This window comes from Coffea eugenioides, chromosome 9, assembly GCF_003713205.1.
Source record: "Coffea eugenioides isolate CCC68of chromosome 9, Ceug_1.0, whole genome shotgun sequence".
Lineage (NCBI taxonomy): Eukaryota > Viridiplantae > Streptophyta > Magnoliopsida > Gentianales > Rubiaceae > Coffea > Coffea eugenioides.
Genome location: NC_040043.1, coordinates 40,969,154 through 40,992,678, shown reverse-complemented (window position 1 = coordinate 40,992,678; position 23,525 = coordinate 40,969,154). Strand labels below are relative to the sequence as shown.

At 37.1% G+C, this 23,525-nt stretch overlaps 3 protein-coding genes across 3 annotated transcripts; 2 read left to right on the top strand and 1 right to left on the bottom strand.

Moving 5' to 3' along the window:
• Positions 1 to 3,897: 3,897 nt before the first annotated feature.
• LOC113783386 (rop guanine nucleotide exchange factor 1-like) lies at positions 3,898 to 8,228 on the top strand. The gene is made up of 5 exons (XM_027329507.1): positions 3,898 to 4,302; positions 4,573 to 4,689; positions 4,859 to 5,400; positions 6,435 to 6,788; positions 7,298 to 8,228. Exons 1-5 carry the CDS (start codon positions 4,014 to 4,016, stop codon positions 7,640 to 7,642), a joined length of 1,647 nt encoding a protein of 548 aa, XP_027185308.1. The 5' UTR covers positions 3,898 to 4,013; the 3' UTR covers positions 7,643 to 8,228.
• Positions 8,229 to 8,966: 738 nt separating this feature from the next.
• LOC113783116 (F-box protein SKIP23) lies at positions 8,967 to 11,011 on the bottom strand. Its single transcript, XM_027329156.1, has 2 exons — positions 9,579 to 11,011; positions 8,967 to 9,269 (listed from the first exon to the last, which is right to left on the bottom strand). Exons 1-2 carry the CDS (start codon positions 10,782 to 10,784, stop codon positions 9,243 to 9,245), a joined length of 1,233 nt encoding a protein of 410 aa, XP_027184957.1. The 5' UTR covers positions 10,785 to 11,011; the 3' UTR covers positions 8,967 to 9,242.
• A 9,475-nt stretch (positions 11,012 to 20,486) lies between these two features.
• LOC113782766 (heterodimeric geranylgeranyl pyrophosphate synthase small subunit, chloroplastic-like) lies at positions 20,487 to 23,112 on the top strand. The gene is made up of 2 exons (XM_027328684.1): positions 20,487 to 21,165; positions 22,227 to 23,112. The coding sequence occupies exons 1-2, from the start codon at positions 20,782 to 20,784 to the stop codon at positions 22,887 to 22,889; spliced, it is 1,047 nt and encodes a 348-aa protein (XP_027184485.1). The 5' UTR covers positions 20,487 to 20,781; the 3' UTR covers positions 22,890 to 23,112.
• The last annotated feature ends 413 nt before the right edge of the window (positions 23,113 to 23,525 follow it).

Genomic DNA, 23,525 nt, shown 5'->3' with positions numbered 1-23,525 from the left:
TCTCATGTCAACTAATAGTTTAGTTAACTTCTCAACGGTCGAAAATTCAGTACAATCTCTATCTTCTTCTTTCACCAAACATCAGTTCTTCCACCATCTCGTTCTTTTTTCTTTTCTTTTTTTTTCATCAAAAATGAGTTAATATTTCCAAAGCAAAAATTGAGCCATTCTATATGACCCCCGACAAGAAAGGGTCTCTATGGTTTTCTTTTTTGTGGCAAAAAAATTGTTATTTCAAATTCTGCTATGAATCTGGCTCCTAAACTCCCAAACTAGGCCTAAATAAAACTCATAAAAATAGCCTAGTAGAGGGCAACAAGTTATAATGCCACAGCCCAAATCTTAATGCCACAGCTATTTTTGTTAAATTACCAATATTACTCTTAGAAGTCACCCTAAAATTTCTCTTTATCCCTGCTCAAGTAGTCAAGTTCACCAAACCCCCGACTTTTCCACTGATGTTTTATCACAATATTTGTTGTCCTTTTCTTAAAAGCTCCTTTATCTTCGTCAATCCCTCATTTGTCCACAGGCTCAAATTCCAAACAGTAAACTCTACCATTTCCACCATGATCAATACGAATAAATGCTAATCGGCCTCTCACGGATTAGTCGGACCCCTTACGGATTGACCTGGACACCCTCTGTGTTGACCCAAAAAAAAAAATACGAATAAATACTAGGGTTGTCCACACCGTCCAGTCACTTGTTTGCCATTGCATGTATATTGTAAAAACAGAAAAAGCAAGGCTAAACTAATATAGGTAGTTTAGCCAAATAAGCTGGGATGTTAAGATGAATTATGAACAATACTTACCAAAATCGACCTAAGTGCTTGATCAGGCTCACCTATGTGATCTGCGTCTCACAAGCTAGCCTTATGATGGTCTGGTTACTTGTTTTCCATTGCATGCATACTGTAAAAATAGGAAAAAAAAAAAAAAGGCAAGGCTGAACTAATCTAGGTAGTTCAGCCAAATGAGCTAAGATATTAATCTAATTTCAGAAACCTCCCCTGGGGTTTCTGACGATAGCATTGGCCTCCCTTAAAGTTTACAAAATTATGTAAACCTTCCCTGAAATTAAGGTTTTGATAACAAATTAGTTCATTTAGAAAAAGTAACATTGAAAAAGTACTTTAGGAGAGATGAAACTTTGATTCCATAAATACCCTTATGCAAGTATATAAGTTGTATTAGTAAAAAAATAAAAATAATTAAAAGGTAGAAATAATTAATATACATATTTTATCACTCAAAAAGTTCACATTTAATAAATTAGATAATACAAATAAATAACAAAACTACACCAATAATCACAAGATTTAACAAAATAGACTAGTCATCTTTTATAAATGATGTTTATTATGATTTTTATGATTTTGAGCGGAAAAAATTTTGCCTTTATTTTTCCTCTATTCTCCTTTACTAATATCTAACGATTAAGTAATTAGAGCAATAATTGACAAAATAACTGTTAAAAATTTTTTTAATGATGAATGATGACTTGTATTTACAAAAAAACATTAATTGATATATCTAATAAAGGAAGGAGGGAAAAAAAGGCAAATTTTTTAAAAAAATATATTCAAAATCACAAGAATCATAACCAAAATCATGTTAAAAGAAATGACTAGTCCATTTTGTTGAATCTTGTGATCATTAATGTTGTTTTGTTTCTTATTTGTATTATCTAATTTATTAAATGTGAATTTTTTGAGTGATGAAATGTGTGTATTAATTATTTTTAAATTTTATATATATTTATTTTTTTACTAATACAAATTATGTACATGCATAAGGGTATTTATAGAATCAAAGTTTCATCTCTCTCCATAAAGTATTTTTTTAATATTACTTTTTCTAATTGGACTAATTTATTATCAAAATCTTAACTTCAAAGGAGATTTGTATAATTTTATAAACTTCAAAAGAGGCTAGTGATATTGTAAGAAAATTTAGGGAAGGTTTTTGAAATTATCCCTAAAACGAATTACGAACTACACTTGCCAAAATCGACATAGGTGCCTAATCAGGCTCCTGGGTGGATACGCGTCTGAAAAGCTAGCCTCGTATCATTGTAGAATGTTGCCACTACCTACCTGACCGATTGTTATAGAATATTGCCACTACTTACCAGCGTGAAATGTGAATTGATGCTAGAAGCCCCCGGCAGCTCAAAAGGTTTCCATAGTCTCTTCTTTAGGAGCAGGTCTTAGCTTCGACTCTCGAAAGTTATCGTGTTGTGATCCTTGGGACGGACTCTCACAGTTTGAGAGAAGTAGTTTGGCCCCAAGCGATGGGAAATGAAATGTCATTTTGACATAGGATTTGGAAGGGATTGATAGTCAGTAGACAGAAGGAAGATATTAGAAGCCCCCGGCAGCTCAAACGGTTTCCATAGTCTCTTCTTTAGGAGCAGGTCTCAGGTTCAACTCTCGGGAGTTATCGTGCTGTGATCTTTGGGGCGAACTCTCACGGTTTGAGAGAAGTAGTCTGGCCCCAAGAGATGGGAAAAGAAATGTCATTTTGACATAGGGTTTGGAAGGGATTGATAGTCAGTAGACAGAAGGAAGAAATTAGAAATAAGGGAAACAAGACAAACAAACGTGAGGAAAAAAAAAGGGGCGACTTCTAAGTTCTAACTTCAAGGAGAATAACATCGATAATTTAGCAAAAATAGCTATGGGATTAAAATTTATGCTATTGCATTATAACTTGCCCTGGTATAGTAGGGATGATTTGGTTATATTAGATTACTAGTTCTAAACCCGTTACTTAAATGGGAATACTCAATTTATGCTTATTTTTGATAATTTGAAATAAAATATAACAAAGCACAGCCTTATTATTATGCATATAATCAAAACAATTCAACCTTATTTATATAACAATATATTTTGTTTATACAATCTTATAACACGTCAATTTTCAATAAAAAAAAATAAAACAACCATTCATATAAACAACAGGTTAATATCTAATTAATTTGAACTTTTTTTAAGGATATAGTAAATAACATTTGAGAATATTCTATTGTTCGAGAACTTTGTTTTATTCTTCTTTTTTATTGAAGTTCATTTTCCACATGTAATTGCAAATTAGCAAGCACTGATTTTTCATTATCATTATATACCAGTAAATGTGAAAAATTAAGTAAAGTATAAACATATATGCGCTTGATATTGAAAAATATTTATATGTAATCTACCTACTCTCGCAAATCTTTTTATTAGAATTTTGCTCGTCTCGAGTTTCACTTGAAATTAAATTAAGAGTAATCATTTAGTATTATAAAGAAAGCCAATTGAAGGTCTAGTGAAATTATCGTGAAAATAAAATTAAGATTAATCATGTAGTTTTGTTTTGAAGATAATTAAAATATGAAGCCATGAGTTGATTGCGGAAAAAATGAAGTAAAAAAATAATGGCATAATTGATTCAAATGTGTGTGAGGCATGTTTATTAATAGATTGATAAAAATTTATCATGAATAAAGATAAAAAGAGTTGTAATTAATTAATTAATTAATAATAATAATAATATTATTATTATTATTATTATCATCATCATTATAGTAAAAAAAGAACATTGGTAATAAATGATCAAATCAATGGTGCCAAAACATGATTAAAAATAGTTAAAAAAATGAAAGCTATAAGTTGATTTAGAAAAAAATATAATGACTTAAATAATACAAACATATAGATGCAAGTCATTAATAAATTAGTTACAATGTACTAAATAAATGTGCAAAAAAAAATTTGTAATTAATTGTTTAAAATAATAAAAAAAAATTCATGAAGCACTTGTTGAATGTCCACTCGACAAATACTCCTGGAGGAGCAAAAAAGAAAAACACCGCTGAGTCAGCCCCCATTCCGTTTCCGTTTCTGTCTTCAACCTCAGTTCATCATCCACCCACCCAAGCCTTTTCCACTTGTGTGCTGCTGTACTAGTAAAATTTGAAGCTTTTCTAGGCTAGAAAAGCAAATCTACAAGAGCAGAGCAAAAATGGGGAGTGTGTCGTCGGAGGAAGGCTCTGATCAGCACCGCCGGAGGTGCTGTGGCAGCTACAGTTTGAGTGCCGATGTCAGTGAGTCAGAGAGTTCCGGCTGCTTCCCCTACCACGACGACACTGCCTCCACTACTTCCTTACGTTCCTCTCCGGTTCCTAATTACCGCATTCCCCACAATAATGCCCTCCCCAACCCCGGATTCCTCCCTCCGACTCTTATCTTTCCGGGCATTCACGCCAAGGATATGATGCTTCACCCTCACAAGCGCGATGCCCCTTTGTCCGGTTCGTTTATTTTTTTTTTCTTTTCTTTTTCCGCCAATTTAATGCGAATAATGTCGTGATCTTTTCAATTTGCTTCTCAGGTTTTTGCTCATTCTTTCTTAGATCGTGCATTGCTTTTGCGTTTCTCACCTTTAATCAGTAATTCATTTCCTCACAAATAAATATTTTGTTTGCGCTTTTTTTTTTTTTAACTCCAATAGCATTATAGAATATTTTCCACACCGTTTGACTTCCCCTCCACCCCCTCCCATTTTTGCACAATGTATTTAGAAATCGAGATGATGAAGGAAAGATTTGCTAAATTGTTACTTGGTGAAGACATGTCCGGGGGTGGCAAAGGAGTTTGTACGGCTCTGGCTATCTCAAATGCCATCACCAATCTCTCTGGTTAGTCAAATGTCTATCCCATTGTATCTAAAGTATATAGCATATGTACATATTTATGTACTCCGTGCATCTTTCTTTCCTTTAAAAAAAATTAATAAAAGATCAAAAAAGAATGCATATGCACGTATTAATTGTTATTGAAATCAGCATATTCATTTTGGTCATGTAGCAACGGTATTTGGGGAACTATGGAGATTGGAACCAATGGCACCTCAGAAGATGGCAATGTGGTGTAGAGAGATGGAGTGGATTCTGTGTGTGAGTGATTCAATTGTGGAGTTTGTTCCCTCGAAACAGCAGCTTCCTGGTGGCGGGATTTACGAAGTAATGGAAACTAGGCCCCGGTCTGATTTGTACATGAATCTCCCTGCTCTCAAGAAACTTGATGCCATGTTGATTAGCATTCTTGAAGGGTTTCAGGATACAGAGTTTTGGTACGAAGACCCAGGGATAATTGTGGCCGACCCAAATGAATGCGGTGGTGCCTTTTCATCATCTGTATCCAGTGGGAGGCCTTCAATTAGGCAGGAAGACAAATGGTGGCTTCCATGCCCGAAAGTCCATCCTAAGGGGCTATCTGAAGATGCAAGGAAGAGGTTGCAGCAGTGCAGAGGTTGCACGAATCAGATACTCAAGGCAGCCTTAGCAATAAACAGCAATGTACTTTCTGAAATGGAGATTCCTAGTGCCTATTTAGACTCACTGCCCAAGGTTCCTTTTCTACCATTTCTTTTGTTCTGTCTTCTTTTACCTTTTTGGCTATTATTGTTATAAGGTCGACCTATTTGTCTTTTACATTTGTTTTAAATGTATGAAAGGGAGTTTCTATCTTGATGAATGTGTGTTGGCTTTTGTTTAAGAAATTTTTGTCTAGATAATAGCGAAGCATGCAGAAATTTTATTGTACGTGTATTATTTTTTTTCATGTTAGTCTTATCTTCCAATTATCCATAATTTATGGCATGTAGGCGCTAGTATGTTATTTTAATTTTGGATTGATTTATTCTGCCTGAGCTGAATTTTATTTCTATTTCTGTTGTTGTCATCATATGCTTACTGCATAACCAAATCGACTCAACTAGAACTGAATTGCTTTTGTTGCAGGACATCTTATCTGATAAAAAACAAGATGTGCCTAGATCAATCGTTGAATGATTTACTTATCTCTTGATATGGAAAGTAAAGAAAATCTTGAAATAAGCGGAGGCCTTAAGTTGGATCCCATTTAGACTTGTTCAATACATTACTATCAACTACAAGTCCAGTCTACTTATAATGTTTCGTTGCTCTTGGGGATGTATTCTTGGCAGCATTTGATGTACAATGTAACTTGTACTTCCAATGGCAGGATGAATGTCTGATTTGCTTCAGATGACTGGATGAGTGATGGCAAATTCTCAAACTGGTTTGATGATTCTTAGTATAAAAAAAATAATATGTGGAATTAAAATTATTCCAGACTAGCTGCATACCGCCTAGTAGCTCTGTTTGGTTCTGATCTTTTTGTCCAATGTACATAAAGGAGGATTTTTTGCCTAGTACGACAAAAAGAAACTTTGCCAGTCATTATTATGTGCTGTGTTATCTATGGCAAGGATAAGTATAACAGAGTATGTTAATAACAAGGGTTGTCTGAAAGATATGCGAATAAGAAATGTTTTATCCACATTTACTTTTTTCGTCTTATATCTGAAACCTCGTGGAGTAACTTTGACTATTATTTGTTTAATTTACTGCCACTGCAGAATGGGAAAGCTTGTCTGGGTGATATGATCTACCGTCATATAGCTGCTGATCAATTCTCGCCTGAAAGTCTTCTGGATTGTCTAGACTTGTCATCTGAGCATCACACATTGGAAATAGCAAACAGAATTGAAGCAGCTGTGCATGTTTGGAGCCTGAAAGATAGGAAAAAGCATCCGAATCGTCAGAAATCAAAGCGTAAATCTTGGGGTGGTAAGGTCAAGGGCCTGGCTGCAGATGCTGAGAAGAATCAATTTCTGGCACAACGGGCTGAACTGCTCTTGCATAGCCTGAGGCTTCATTTCCCTGGTCTACCACAAACCACATTAGATATGAACAAAATTCAGTACAACAAGGTAGTTTAGACCCAACCGCTATTTTTTTTTTTTTAACTGTTTAGTAAATTCAGATCGGCAGAACATAGCATAGAGCAAAGGGCATGGAATTCGTGGAGGCATTTAAGTTGATGCAGTTGTCTACATATTTTTTACTTGTCTATGCATGACCCAAATGATTGTGCTAATGATGTCCATATAAATGCCACATTACATGTATCATCAAGATTATTTGTTGAGCTAATAAAATGCACAAATTATAATTTTGACATCTAAAAATTATGATTAGGACTCCTTGAGTTGATTCACAAAAAGATTTTTGGCATAGCGATTCTCAATTTCCCTAGGCATTATGTGAATAGCTGTATTCGATTACACTAAAAGGACCAGATTTTTAGGAATCACTTGGAACTTGGAAGAGAGATGCACACACTAATTACTGTATTACATGATGCACCTATGTAAAGATAAGTATGTATTGTTGGAGTTCACCACCACAAGTATCTCTTAATTTCTCATGTGTTGTCTAGGATGTCGGGCAGTCAATCCTGGAAAGCTACTCAAGGGTAATGGAGAGCTTGGCATTCAATGTGATGGCAAGGATTGATGATCTCTTGTATGTAGATGATGCCACCAAGAACTGCAATGCAATAGGATCTGTGTCCTTTTTCAACAGGGGAGGTTTGGGTGGTCTTCCTGTCCAAATGCAAATCTCACCGAGTCCATTCTCCGTTCAGTGCACCCCTTATACTTCTTCCTTTGCAACGCCATCATTCTGTTTATCCCCTCTGGTCAGTGGTAGCCCCGGAAGAGCTGTTTCGCCACTGCATAAGAATAGCTATAGGGATCCACGAACCGTAAGTAAGACAAAGTGATACATGCTAACTTGGGTAACTTGTGGTCTTATGCTGGAAGCCTCAGGACTATAGAAATGCTGTCACTCTATAAAGAAAGAAACTTGCTGCCCTATTTATGCTGTTAGTGGCAGAGCAGGGAGATTGATGAGAGCCAATTAGCAGATGGAAGGATTGATTGGACTTGGATACAGTGATGCAGCCAAGGAATTCTCTAAAACCTTACATAGCTGAGGCAGAGTAAGTTTAGGCCTGATAGAGTTGCCTACTAAATTGTACAATTAAATCTGAGGAAAAGACAAGATCTAACTTTGTACTTGTTTTGGTGTCGAGGACCAAATTCCTCTCAGAGGAGGTAGATTATTGCGTGACATGAGAGTTTAACATAGGATTACTAAAGATAACAGAGGTTTTGAGATAATTAAATGAATTTTGTCAAAGATCTTAGAGGACAAATCGGATGCAAATGTTACAGCATCTAAATGAATTTAGCTCCAGCAGAATTTTGACTATAGGAAGTGCCACAACCAAAAAGAAAAAGGATAATAGAGCCGAATCAAACTAGCCATACTCTTAAGCACAGGTTAAACTTCGATCACAAATTAAGCATGAAGAAGGGAGCTTCATGAAAAAAAAATTACGTTGCTAAGTTCTACCATATATCATGAACCGAAACAAGAAAGCGACTTTATAAATTATGAAGCAAAATAAGAAAGCAAATCATGATGCAATGAAACAACCACCCTCTAACTATAGTATTTTCTTTCTTTTTGGGTAATAAACCACCATCAACCTTTTTAGGATGTGAGTGTATCATAATTTGTCTGTTCTCTCTCTACTTTTTTCCTTTTCTGATTGTCTATTTGGGATTAACCTCCCATCTGGCCGATAACCTCACATCTAAAACACAGTTCTTAACTTTTTCACCGGACACCGGTATTACTTTATGTCTGCCAAAGCCAATCCATATGCTTGGGAGAAAACGAGGATAATATATGAGAATGACAAAGGAACTGTCATAAAATTGCCCATACTAACTCGGACAGGGGGCAGGCAACCATTCCTGAAGGTTTTGTGCACAATACACAGCGTGTAACTCTGTATGCACACAATGTAACTCACTTTCAATAACGTATAATTATAGAACAAAATTTTGTGAATCCCACATATGATGTGAAAAACGATGTACAAAATGTAATCTGGATCTTACAATTTTTTTTTTTTATCAAATCTTGGCCATGATCCTTCAGGAACAGTTACCACTCCTGCCCCTCCTCCTACTAACTCCATGGGTTTCACTCAACCAGGTCTAATGGTGCTCACAGTCACAGGTAAGACCGACATGTAGAAAGTTAAATTGGACCAAAATGGTTTCCATCTGGCAATTCAGTACATCATCAATAAGATGAATAACAATCTTGAATAGCCGCCTGTATTAATGAAATAAATCCCTTGAACCATAAATGGTACAGGATTTAATATGAAAAATCATGAAACTAGAAGTAGAAAAAAATGCTAAAAGCCATCAACCCCGTTATTGTATGTACAAGAAAATGAAGAACCCGGTCTCTAGTACCCCTTCAAGTGGTTAGCTGATCCCCCTCTCAAGATCACTAACAAATTAGATGCTGAGTTCTTCCAACCAATCCTGCAAAAGAAATAATTGGATACGCCAACGAAGTCAGATTGGTTTGCTTCAGCAACAAATGAGAACAGAATGCAAAACCTCAGTGAGGAGGTTAAACATTTATCCACACTATTAATCTAGCTGCAGTCCCGCTATATGGAGATTCAAGGTTTTAAAGTCCAGGAAAGCCAGATATCAACTCCTACAGATGGGTCTACATAAATCATACACGAAAAGTCCTAGGAAGACACTACTGATAATTTAGCACCGCCATTAACCAAAAACATCGTACATGAGTCAGAACAGCTAGTGTAGAAAGGAAGCACTTACTTCAACCGCCGAAGGGGGATAAACCCAAGCAGGTGGTGGCCAAAACAACTCAGAATAGCCCTCATAAGAGGTTATGGGCCCAATACTACCACTCTCCAAATCGAAAACCCCAATTCCACTACCCTTCGAACCCCCATCATCTTCCCTATCATGGAAGAACTGATCGGTAAATAATATACAATTCCCTTTGCCAGGGAAATTAAGCTCGGATGCCGAAGCCGCAAATGTGCAGTTATCTCCCAAACACAAAATGGTATCCCCCAAATGACTCACCTCAACCCACCTCTCCCGACCCCTATCAAGCCTAAAAACCTTAAATTTCACCGTCCTTTCGCTCATGAAACAATCAAATTCCTCGTAAAACTCGAGGGCTTCGTTGTATCCAAGATCATCCTCGGGCCCAACACTCAAATACATGTCAACCAACACCAAATCCCCACAAGACTCCACTAGAAACTTCTTATCCCCACCGAAAATGGAGCCGGCGACAGCACTCACACCAGGAATCGATCCGGGATTCAAATCCACCATTACAAGTCTGCCAGTGTTATCGACGGCATAAAAGTTCCCCTGATGAAAGATGACGTCGTCGTAGGGAGAAGGCAAATCGGGAATGACGGTCCATTTGGTATCACCGGATTTGTGGAGGACCAATTTCCCAGAAACATGAATTGTCAGGAGCACAAATCCCTCACCATGTCGATTGGCAGAGAGAGCAACCTTCTCCATGTAGAGATTGCCAGCATCGCCAAGGAGGGAACTAGCGGAGGGCCGATAATTGATGTACTGCAGAGTGAACTCACAGCCCAATTCACGAACGCGCAAATTGGAGAAATCAAATCTTCTGGGGAAGTTGTGTGGGAGGGGTCGAAACTGGGATCGAGTGAGGGGATTGAGCAAGTGGGTCCGATCAGGGTGGTCGCGTTCTAGCTTGATAATCCAGGCTTTAGTGAGGGGGGTTTCGGGGTTTTGCAGGCAATAGATGGTGCGCTTGGATAGGTAGAAGCCCCAGGTGGTATCGGAGATGCCGGCGTTTGGGAGGATTGGGAAACGAGAGGGAGAGGGTGAGGGGCGAGGGACGGAGGATCGCCAGGTGGCGCAAACGGAACGGAAGCGGAGGAGGTCTACCTCCGATGGGAGGTGTTTGGAGATGAGGTCCAGGAGTTCTCCGGGAAGCTGGGACCAATCTGTTTCGGCAGCGGCCATATGGATTGGATTTTAACCTTGATTCCCAGAAATGGGTTTTGGTTGATCAGATTAAATACTACTGTAAATGCTATTCACCAAAAATGCGGTGACGCTGGTCGAAATTGGATTTTGGGGGGAATTTTACGCAGCTTTATAATCATTTCATAATCACCGGCAGAGTGAAGCAAAACTTCAGTTGAGAGTCTTTTTGCCCCTACGTGGATGTTTGTGGAACGTGCGGGCCTTCTGGCTGGGCATTTTGTTTTCCAGTCTTTTCTCCCACTGCACCTTTGTATTCACGAGTAGTTTAGACTTGTAAGCAGTGTTTTAAAAACCGGGCCGTTCATTGAATCGGTGAAGTGAAAGGGTCGAGGTTCAATCGGTCGGATCGGTTCAACCTCGGTTCAATGAATTTTTTAAAAAATTATTTATATAAAAATATATATATGTACAAAATAAGACATGTAATGAATTAATTTAATACTTTATAGGGAAAAGAGTCCCAATGGCCCTCTAACTCTTACTCAGGTAAAGTTTTGACCCTCCAACAATTAAAGAAACGGTTTTGGCCCTCGATCTAACAAAATGACATATTCGTGGCCCTTCTGTTAAATCCAGCAGTTAACTATGACGGGAAGCTTCATCTCGTGAGATGCGCGCACAAATATGAAGGGCACTATAGTCTCTTGGCCAAGACAGAGTAAAAACAGCAGTGCAGTGTTGGGGAGCGGCGGCAGCAGCGAAGCCTAGGCGGCGACGGGAAGTGTTGGGGAGGAAGCGGGTGGTGGGGACATTTAGGGAGGAGGGTCGAGTGGTGGAGGATGATGAGGTTGGGGAAACACCACGGAAAGTGTGCGGTGCTGCTGCGGACGCCATTCACACGAACTTTCTTCTTGAGGTCTCTTCTATTCTATGAATGGAAAATGAAGCTACGGGACTGAGTGCTCTACTAGCAGTGCAGTGCTGGAGAGGCAGACTTGCTTTTGAGAGGGGAAAGGAAAGAAACAACAAACAAGTAGCGGTTCAATTCTGCCAGTCTATGCTGGTAGGATTTTAGGAACTGGGAAAATGAAAAGAAGGTTGTGTGACACAGAAATGTTGTTGATTGATGAAGATGGGGCCCGCGTTGCCAATTGCGGGGAGAAATCAGAAAATGAAGATGTGGACGTGGAAATTGAAGCAGTGATTGGGAATGGGTGGGTGCCGAGCAGGGGATTTTCTCTTATCGTCGAGGAGAGGTCCAAGATGTTCGATGATTTTCACGCTCTCAAGTCTCACCCTCCTCTCGACTGACGACTCCTTTCATTACGACTACAGAGCTCTCTCTATACATTTGCTTTGCCTAATCATTTCTCTGTTTCTTCCCCTGCTGTTATTATTTTCCATTCCATTCCATTCTTCGTAGCGTCCGAATTACCACTTTCGCTGCAGCGTCCGAATTGAACACTCTGATTTAAGTCGCACTAGGGTTTTAGAAAAGCAAAGGGGGTGAAATTGTTGGAGGGAAAATGGTTGGTGAAACTGTTTTTACTCTGTCTTGGCCAAGAGACTATAGTGCCCTTTATATTTGTGCGCGTATCTCAAGAGATGAAGCTTCCCGTCAGAGTTAACTGTTGGATTTGACAGAAGGGCCACGAATATGTCATTTTGTTAGATCGAGGGCCAAAACCGTTTCTTTAATTGTTGGAGGGCCAAAACTTTACCTGAGTAAGAGTTAGAGGGCCATTGGAACTCTTTTCCCTACTTTATATGATGAAAGGTTTACTATTTTTTAATAACTTGGATTTTTAAAAATAAATTTTTTAAATTATAAGTTAAAAAAAATAAATTTCATCTCAATTTCAATTATATCTAAATCCAACCCAAAAATATCACAATATTTTGAAATTATACAAAATTCACGTCTATGAGAAATTAGATATTGTGAACTTAAATTTTAATTTACGTTTTAGAGATTGCAATTTAAAAAAGGAAGTTTGGAGTTCGAAGGAAGTCAAGAAAATCGAAAATAGAAATGTAAACTTGATAAGAAACAAAAAATGAGATAAAAGTGAGTGGTTGTAGCATTAAATAATTTGGGTTAAAAAAATAATTCTTTTTGAACTTTTTTCAATTTAATGGACAAAAACAAAATTAAAAGATGGAAGAAAACATCAATAAATTAAAAATAAAGAGGTTTGATTAAAAAGGGAGTGACAAAAAAAAGAGGATAGAGAGAGAGAGAGAGAGTTGAAAATTAAAAAGAAAGAGCCATGAGAGGATGAGACTTTGTAAGAAAAATGGAAAAAAGAAATATGAGTGTTTGCTTTATATAAATAAGTTATCAAAAAAAATCAATAGAATGTGATGGTGCAACGGTTAATACATTGGTCTTCTATTACAAAGGTCTTGAGTTCGAATCTTGATAGCTGCATTTTGCAAAAAAAAAAAAAAAAAAGGGAAGGTTGAAAACCGGTTCAATAGCGGTTCGATCGCGGTTTTTACGGTTCGACCGGTTCTTGACCGGTTTTCTGACAAAGTCAACTATGGCATTGAACCGGACCGGTGCCATAGCCGGTTCGCGGTTCAACCGGTCGAACCGTCCGATCCGGTCCGATTTTCAAAACATTGCTTGTAAGACGTTGGTTTGCAAATTTTTAGAATAACTAAATATTTATTATGATTAATCTTTTCTACACTGTCAGCGTTGGATGAACGGTAACTATATATGATTTAAATTTGAAATTTATCTTTTATACACGTGTCATGAATCAAACGGTAATAATATATACACTATCAGTAGTGTATATAAGATTTACTCTATTTATTATACTAAACCTGCAACTTGATATTCATTATTATTCGGTCATCAAATATTATGAAATATTGCATAAGAATACAATATGTGTATTCTAATAATTATATACAATTGACAGATAATTTATACACAATCAAATTGTCAAATAAATGTTTGGTTGACTTGTAATTCATATGAAATGGAGATATATAAAAAGTTAAATATTGAATAAATAGGATTTGCTTACCCAAAAAAATTACATTTTAATTGAAAGAGAACTCGTGTAATATAGTTTAGTTCAAGATTCACCGTTGTAGAAATGGAGAGGATAGTTGTAAAAGATTTCGACAAATTTGGGAGGCAATTGTGTGATCCGGGGCTGGAATGGTTGTCAGAACAACCGTTCCGGAAGGTGTAACACCATTTGCACACGGTGTAATATCATCTGTACAAGGTGTAACAATAGAACAACAGTGTGTAATACTAGAACAACATTTTTGTGGGTCCCACACGGCGTGAAAATCGAGTTACAAGGAGTGATCTAAGCCGCACAAATTTTTTTGGCCTAATCATGGCCGTGAACCTTCCAGAACGGTTGTCTCTGACAACCATTCCAGCCCCTCCTCCGCAATTGTGAGGCTAAAGGGAATATTATCAGAATTCAGGGAATGGGGTAAAAAGTGGGGGCAATACCATATAATTTCTAAAATTTTTATAGACCATTTTAGAATTGTTTGAAAAAATTGCAGCCCCTCAAGTCTCAACACAATGTAGCTCCGCCACTGCCATTACTCATGGAAAAGCTTCTTATCATCCATGATAAAGTTGAGGTAATGCTATGCCTTTTTTTTTTTGGGAAGGTTACAATCTCTCAATGGTTGGTGACCGCTTTTTTTTTTTTTTTTTTGTCAGCAACGATACATTTATATAACCTATTCTATCATAATCTAGGGAGGAGGGGAAGCTTAAGGAGGCTGTGGTAGGAGCTAGTGGGCATATAGACCCAACTAAATAAAAAAAGTGCTATAACAAAACCCTTAAATTTTTTTGGCTGCAGCTGAGGTTTGAACCTTCACCTACATTGGATTCACTGGTGACCGCATTGGATTCTGAATAATTCAGAAAGAATCAAGGCATTGTCAGATCCCCTTCAGATGATATAGCTTTTCCAATGCTATTCTTTCCACCCACACGACTCGAATTCGAATCCCTGCTTAAAGAGAGGGATGTCAAACTCCTTGTCACTTGACTCAATAACAGTCGGTTGCATCTCTTTGCATGATTGTATAGGGGAATCGTTTGATGTACGGAGACTGACTTTTTTTTTTTTTTTGTTGTTTGCTTTGTGGGCTTTGAATAATTTTTCTCGTTTGATATATTCCAATTTTGGAGGGGCTCACCCAACACTTGAGTGACCCTTAGCTTAGCAGGTGATTCTTGATGAGCCTCGCCCAACCCAACTCTTAGCTGGTTGTTCGTGTAGTTTGCACTCAGACAGATTGCTTCCACCCAATTAGGGGTGCAAATGAATTGAGTAGTTTGTGAGCTACTTCCGGGCCGATCAAACAATCGGCTTGACTGGATATTGATCGAGTTATCGAGCGGTACGTATTATATAATATATATATATGTGTATAGTAAATTATATATATAGGAACTAAGTTCTTGTAAATTTGCAAAACATTATTTTTTCTAATCGAGTTCAAACTAGTCGAACTCAAGCATCTTAAAAACCTTAATGAATCGAACTCGATCTATGGAATTTCAAACTCAATCGAGTTGAGTTCGATCTCGAATAGTGTTATATCAAGTTGAGCTCGAGTTCCAATATAACACTGTTTTATTTGTTGTTTTTATGTTAATGTTGGTTATGTAGTTAATGAATAATGGAATTTAGTCACTTAGTGCTTTAATTATTTTTGAGGATGATTAATGATTTGTATGACATATTTAAAACTTAAAATAATTTGGATTCAAACTTTTGAACATGTTCGCGAACGGCTCTCGTTTATGTTAAACGAGCCGAACACGAACACAAATTTGGAGTTCAAAAGTTATCGAACGAACACGAACCTTGTTCGAATCGTTTAACGAATAGAGTTGAAATATGACATACTTGATTCGATTCATCTCATTTACAGCTCTACCTAAATGACAAGTGAATAGTGCAAATAAACGTCACCTTGAAGGTTAAAAGCCCATCCCACATCACACACTACTAGAATGTTGGAAACTGTTTAGATCACTAAACTATTTTCTTTAAAATATTCACATGTAAATGTGACAGCAAAAACCAAAGATGTCTTAGAAAGAGCGATTTTCCTTCAGTTCTTGATTTTTATTTGCGACATTTTTTGCTTCTGACATACATACATATATATATATATATATATTGGTAGACATTTATTTGACATGTTTGATTATCAAAGCTTCGTGCAATAGGTAAATTTTGTGTTGAGTGCTTGGTTTATGAATAGTAGTTGTTTCCTTGTGGCTATTGGCATCAAAGAAGCATCATAAATGATGTTGGCCTTAAAAAAAGGGGCTGTTTATGAAGGCAAACTTCAATTAAAAAGCTGAACCACCGATTTTGCACGCGATAGCTATTCCATTTGTCTTGACGATCAAATTTAGAGGTGTCAAATAAAACCATTTAACTAATTTTACCCATACCCGCCCATTAATAATTGAATATGGGTATATTAAATTTTTATATATGGATATAAATGGGTTACCCAATTATACCCATTTAATAAATGGGTATAATTGGGTAACCCATCTAACCCATTTAACCCATTTAACTTACATTCCCAAACCTTTTGTATTTCTCGGGGTGAAAAAGAGCTGGCACCACCTCACCCAACCCCAACTTCCAGACTTTTTCTTTGACCGACAATTAACCCCGTCAAATCACCCATTTCCTTCCCTTCATTTCGTCTTTTCTACTTAACCAAATGCTTCTTAACTTTGACAAAAAAAAAAAAGCTTCTTAACCATGGGGAAAAAAAAAAGGCTGTCAAAAATTATTTAATTTTTTTCTTTTTTTTTATAAAGAAAAGGTATTGAATTTAAAACTTCCTACTCATAATCTCTTCCTATGTTCCAATCAAATCCTCCCTGCCCTGTTCAAAATTATTTGCATTTGGAGTTGGATTGCATGTTTGTTGCTAGTCTAGCATAGATCACAGCGGACTGTTTTTCCTTTGAATTTCGGGGATCAGGTTAGAAACTTGCACCACTTACATTATATGTCCACTTCAACTTTCATTGAAAACAAGTAAGTAATATTATTGAAAGTGTGTCCAAAAAATAAAAATCACAAATACTAGGGGTTCAAAGTTTTGGATTAAATTTTTTTGTTAACTTTCATATTATTTAGTCCAAAATTTTAGATTCTCATTGTTCAATTATTAAATAATATGTAATTTTGCGACATGGCATGCGGATGGAAAAAAAATTGATAATTAGACTTATTTGGCATAATAAGTAAATATTTAAAATTAATGATGGGTGTAAAATGGTATAAATTGATAATTTAGTTTAAAAATGAATTTATATGAGCTTGTAAAAATTTAGAATAAATGGGTTATAAATGGATAATTGGGTTACCCAACTCATTTTTTGACTTACCCATTTATACCCATCTAATTAAATGGATATAAATGGGTTGACTCACTTATACCCATTACCCATTTTACCCAACCCAAACCCGCCCAAATCACCCATCTTGCCACCTCTAATCAAATTAGACATAATGGCATAAAACATGCAATTTAGTAAGTTTAGTGATATTTTTGTTTAAGAAAATAGTTTAGTGATCTGAACTAGTATAAGTGTATAGTTTGGTGACAATTGGCGCCATTTGCTCTATACCTAAATGACTGGAGGGGACATTTGTGCCAGAGCAAATTATTCTTCGCTTTATTTATTGTTTTTCTTCTCTATCAAGAAATTCCAAATCTTATTACGAATAAGAAAGAAGCAAGAAATGAGAGAGTTTGAAAATTGGAACCGAAGACCTTATGACCATCCCGCTGTCGTCCCGGTTGGGCAACTAGCTAAACTCAGAATTTTAGACATATTCTTTCGCCTCTTTCTACAGACGACCGTGGGCTCGCAGAAATTCGCAGCATTTTCCAATTTTTGGAGGGCCTCACCCAACGCTTGAGTGACCCCTTAGCTTAGTTGATGGTCCTTGATCAGCCTCACCCAACCCAACTCTTAGGTGGTTCTTCATGTAGTTTGCACTTGACAGATTGCTTCCACCCAATTAGGATGCAAACAAATCGAGTAGTTCACGAGTTGATTGGTCAAACAATCAACTCAACTCAGTGTTGATCGAGTTTGAGTCGATCTTGAGCAGTTCACTTATCCAAATGAGTCAAGTATCGATCATTTCTAGTTAAGGTTGATAGCTCTTCAAACCTTATCGAGCAATATGTATTATATATATATATATATATATCAGTGTATAGTAAATTATATATATGTACTAAGTTCTTGTAAATTTTCAAAATACTTCCTTTTGTAATCGAGCTCAATTAGGCTGGATGTTGGTCACGTCCAAATGAATCGAATTCGAGCGTCTCAAAACCCTTAATGGATCGAACTCGATCTATAGAATTCCAAATTGTATCGAGTCGAACTCGATCTCATATAGTGCTATATCAAGTCGAGCTTGAGTTTGAGTATAGCACTGCTCGAAATCGACTCGACTCGTTTATATTCCTATACTCAATGATCCAGAACTTGGGGCTTAGGTCACATTTAGGATGCACATGCTAGAGTACCTTTCCATTAATCTATCTAACATGCTCGATGTATTTTCCATTACTATTTCAGATTTTATGGAATGAAATCGAATCTTTTTATATTTAAAAATTTTTTTTTAAAAAAAAAAGCCATGCTCGATGTGGAAATCCTCAAAGTTAGTCATCTCGTTACAAGTAGAAATAAGAGAATATCGAGGTTTACCATTCCAATCAGGTAATACAAACAGGAGACGGGTGCGCAACATATACTCGGCTGTTAAATCCTTACCTTCCCATTGCAGACCTCTATATTCTATTGCGGGAGGGAAGTGGGAACCTCCTAGCGCTGGAGGAAATGAAGAGTCTGCTGGCTGCATCTATGCTTTGCCTTGACGATTGATAGGGACAAATAAATGTTGTGAAACACAACTCAAACGCAAACGGTTCATCAATCTGACAGAGACAACCTTAGCTAGCGTCGGAGAAAATGGAGAGGCTACAACTATTCTTGACCTTTGATACTTGATGGGGACGAATGAATTGAATGTTGTGAAACACAACTTCAGTTCATAAATCAGCAAAGACAAGACAACGTTGTTATATGACTAGACTAGAATTGGGAGCCACAGCTGAATGTAAACATCGATTTTGGCATTCTTTGATTCATTGGAAGTCAGCCTTAGAAATCGAAGGACCGGCAGAGACAAACGTGTTGTGCGCCGCAGCCTCGAATTTGGAAGCTGTAGTTCGAATTGGTGAGTCGCGACTTTTCCTTCTTGAAAATGAAAGAGATAATGAGACGATCAAAGTCGAACCATTTTATTTGTTATTATTATTGTTTTATTTCAGGGGAAAAAGGAGGAAAAAAAAAAGATACAAAGAAGAAGTAGTCGACCAGTAACGCTGGATTCTCAATTCATGGCCCTTTGTAAGCATTTATTAAAAGGCAGGCATTCATTAATTTTTTTTGGTCAACCGCAATTTTTTTTTTTATCTACAATATCCTACATTATCTAATCTTCTAACATAGCTCCCTCTTACATTATCTTTATTAAAAAATATTCCAAATGAACAGAAGGAAAAAGAAAAAGATTTTGTCGTGAGTTTTTTTTTTTTGGGTAATTATTTTTACGATAATGACGGTATAAAGGACGGAAAGTTAAGCAACTTTGAGAATGGTAAGTGAATCTCCAAAAAGAAAAATAAAAAAAAAATGAAAGAGAGTGGAATCACTTCATTGAAAAAAGTGTTAGAATACATTTTTTTTTTTGCCCTTTTGAAATTAAAAGCAAAAGATTAAGGAGCATTTGAGCAATTTCCCACACTATACTTGAAAAGAACGATTTCTTAATTCTTTTTTTTTTTTTAAATAAATGAACACTGCAAATACTCATTGGCCCAAAAGTTAGCCAATATGGTCTTGCTCTATTCCGCAACCGTTATGGACACGATGTTTGGCGGGCCACCTATTATTTTCTTTAATTAGGCATAAAATATGTATTTAGGTATATTTTCTTAATTAGGTATAAAATATATATATTTAGGTATATTTTCTTAATTAGGTATAAAATATATACTTATATACTTTTGGTTTTAATTTCAATTGCAGTTACTACCTTCCTTTTTCATGGAATGACATGTAAATATATGTTTTATCATTTTCAAACGATTAGAAAAATACTATTAACAAAACTCGTTGTCACAGCCAATTTCATTCGTCTTCTGTAAATAATACATTTTTTTTTCTTTTTATATTGAGAGCGACACGAGTCGAGTTCTGTCTAACATTCTTATAGTACTAGTAGTGGAAGTGTTTAGATAGTGTATTATTTGAAATATTATTTAAAATAATTACTGTAGTACTTTTTGTGATGTGATGTATGTGAGATAAAAAGGTGGTTGGAAATATAAAAAGGTGGGTTGAAAAATGTGTCTATGATGCAAGCGAAATATTATTTGGGATAATTGAGGTATCCAAACAAACCTAATTTGGATGCAAACTTTTATAATTCTAATATAATTATGAATTTTTCATCAACTTAATTACAACGATTGATCGACCAATTTAAAATTTACATCCAAATTATATGAATTATAACAAAAATTGTAAAAATTACAGCAATCGGACAAAACTCAGGTGGCGTTCTCTATTTATTTGAGCTCTCACACACACACTCTCCCTCATCCATTATCATCCCACTCCCAGAGCTCCTCCACAACACACTGCCATTGATGCACTTTCGCCAATTTTGCTCCACCACTGCTAACTTACTAGTGCCTACCTGCCCGCCCTTGATTGCTTCCGTCTTTGTCTAAATTAGCAGACAGGAAACCCCCCCCCCAAAAAAAAAAAAAAAAAAAAAAAAAGAAGTCGAAGAATTTGAGAATTACAGATACGTTAGCATAATAATACTATAGTATTTTCATTGTGTGTGTGTGTGTGTGTGTGTGTGTGTGTGTGTATATATATAGATATAGATAAAAAAACATGCTTTCCGCTGGAATCTATTCTTCTTCGCATATGTTGATGTACCAGAACCACCAGCTCCTCCCAAAACCAAAAGCCGGTCGTCCCATTTTCTCAAGAACCATATCAGCAATTCGGTGCTCTGCCTCCTTCGCCTCATCATCATCAACGGTGGCGACCCAATTCGACCTTAAAACTTATTGGACCGGTCTCATCGAAGAAATCAACCAGAAGCTGGATGAGGCCATTCCGGTCAAATACCCCCATCAGATTTATGAGGCCATGCGTTACTCCGTTCTTGCCATGGGTGCCAAGAGGGCCCCACCTGTCATGTGCGTCGCCACCTGCGAGCTCTTCGGCGGTAACCGTCTCGCCGCCTTCCCCACCGCCTGTGCTCTTGAAATGGTATTTGATTCCTTCTCCCTCCCTCCGTTTCCCGCCTGCGTGTATTTGATATGATCTATTTCAACCCACCTGAAGACATTTGGGTCCATACTGAAAAGGAATATATATGATTTCCCCATCTATCGATTCCGAATCTGGGTAGCATCCAGGATTCGTATTTGAATGATGGACTCTTTTCGTCTTGTTTGTGGATAAGTACATTGAACCAACAAATTCAAGTTTGCTGCTTTTTTTTCCCCTGTATTTTTTGGTCTTGCTCAATTTGCTTTAAAGGTTTAGGTTTGATGATTTATTAGAATATCAACACATGACTGCAGGAATATTATTACAGAATTTGAGTTGTTTAAACAACCTCTGTTGGACTCTGATGCCTTAAATTAGTAGCTCAAATGCTTGTTTGATTCTATCATTGATGTGAGACATTGGCCAAGGTTATTTCATGAGTTTTTGGTTGCTGGTTGAAAGTATGAAAGAATAATTGGTTTGCTGCAAATTACATGGAACCAGATGCTAGGCAAATCACTAAATTATTTTGGTTCAGTACCTGTAGTTGAGCCAAGCAGTTGATTAAACGGACCACAATGACGTATTTGGACCTTTGCTGGTGGGTTTTGAGCTCATTTCTGCAAAGCATTTGGTGAAATCTATGCTCTGCAAGTGTGGGGGTATAACATCAACTGCGGAGCCACTGGGGCTCCTGAAGTCACCCATGATTCATGACTTGAATGTTAGCAGTGCTAGTTAACATTGATTTTTCTCTCAGGTTGTTCGCGATAGATCTTGTGCATTTGGATAATACATTATCTCTTGCAAATTTAACGCCACTTAATCACCAAATTCTGTGCTTCTGATCGTAAACCAATCTCCCTTAAGAAAATCAAAAAAATAGAAATGAGAATGAGCTGTCAAATCTGCATTGTTAAGGCCATTTAGGTAGCAAAATGATAGAATGCATGTGAGTTTGTCTTCTCGTCAGTAGCACATTTGGTTTCACGAATTGTTTGTCAATAATCTCTGATATTTATTTCTCATTCCGTATTGTCTGGGGCAACCACTACCAGGTCCATGCTGCTTCCTTGATTCATGATGATTTGCCCTGCATGGATGATGATCCATCCCGGCGAGGTCAGCCCTCAAGCCACACTGTATTCGGTGTTGACATGGCAATTTTAGCTGGTGATGCTTTATTCCCTCTTGGCTTCCGCCACATAGTCTCCCATACGCCGACTGATCTCGTTCCTGAGACTCGCCTCCTCCAGGTTATCGCGGAGATTGCAAGATCCGTGGGATCAACTGGGATGGCTGCCGGTCAGTTCCTTGACTTGGAAGGGGGACCCAATGCAGTTGATTTTGTGCAAGAAAAGAAATATGGTGAAATGGCCGAGTCCTCTGCTGTCTGCGGTGGCCTGTTGGGCGGCGCTTCGGATGAGGAACTCCAACTGCTGAGAAAGTTTGGTCGAGCTGTTGGCGTGCTATATCAGGTCAGAAGCGATGTGTTGAAGGCGAAAATAGAAACTCGAGACAAAGACGAGGACAAGAGGAGGAGTAAGAGTTATGTAGGAGTATACGGCGTGGAGAAGGCTATGGAAGTGGCTGAGGATCTCAAAGCCGAGGCCAAGAAAGCATTAGAGGGCTTAGAGAAATATGGTGAGAGATTGCTTCCGCTCTACAGCTTTGTGGATTATGCGGACGATAGAGGTTTTAGTCTTGATGCGGGGATTTAGAGGGAAAAACAAGAATGCCAAACTTAGTTCCAATAATGTGTGTATGCGATGGTGTAGGAGGAAACCTTTGCGGTACCCGTTTATTTGCCCCCAGTAGTTAATGTGGTAAAATGTTGTCTAGTTCAATGCAGTTTCAGACTCAATTGGGCTGACCGTTGGATTTATTATTCCTTGTTATTGTATATTTGTACTGCTAGTCGTGGCCACAAAAGGCAAAAACAACGGAAATTGAACTAAAAAAAAAAAAAGGGAAAAGGCTGCCTTGGCTTGTTTGAGTGACTAATAAATGCTTCCTTCTTCACTCACCCAAGTCGGACCAAAACGAGGTACTCCCTCCTTCGTCCCAATTATTTGGTTTTGTTTTGAGAATTTAACTTTTTAAAAATAGTAGTGATTTGATTGCGACGTTCGTGTTTTTCTTTTCAATTTTATTTTCATAACTTCAAAATTTGACTTTGAATGAAAACATGCATATGATTAGAGAGAAGTGCTATATTTAACAAAAATACTAAAAGGTGCCTTGATTTTCTCAAGACAAATATTTTGAAACATTCCAAAATGCAAAACAGAACACTTTCAATGGAACGAAAAAAAGTACTATACATCAGTATTGTGCACTACTCTTTTTTTTTCGGA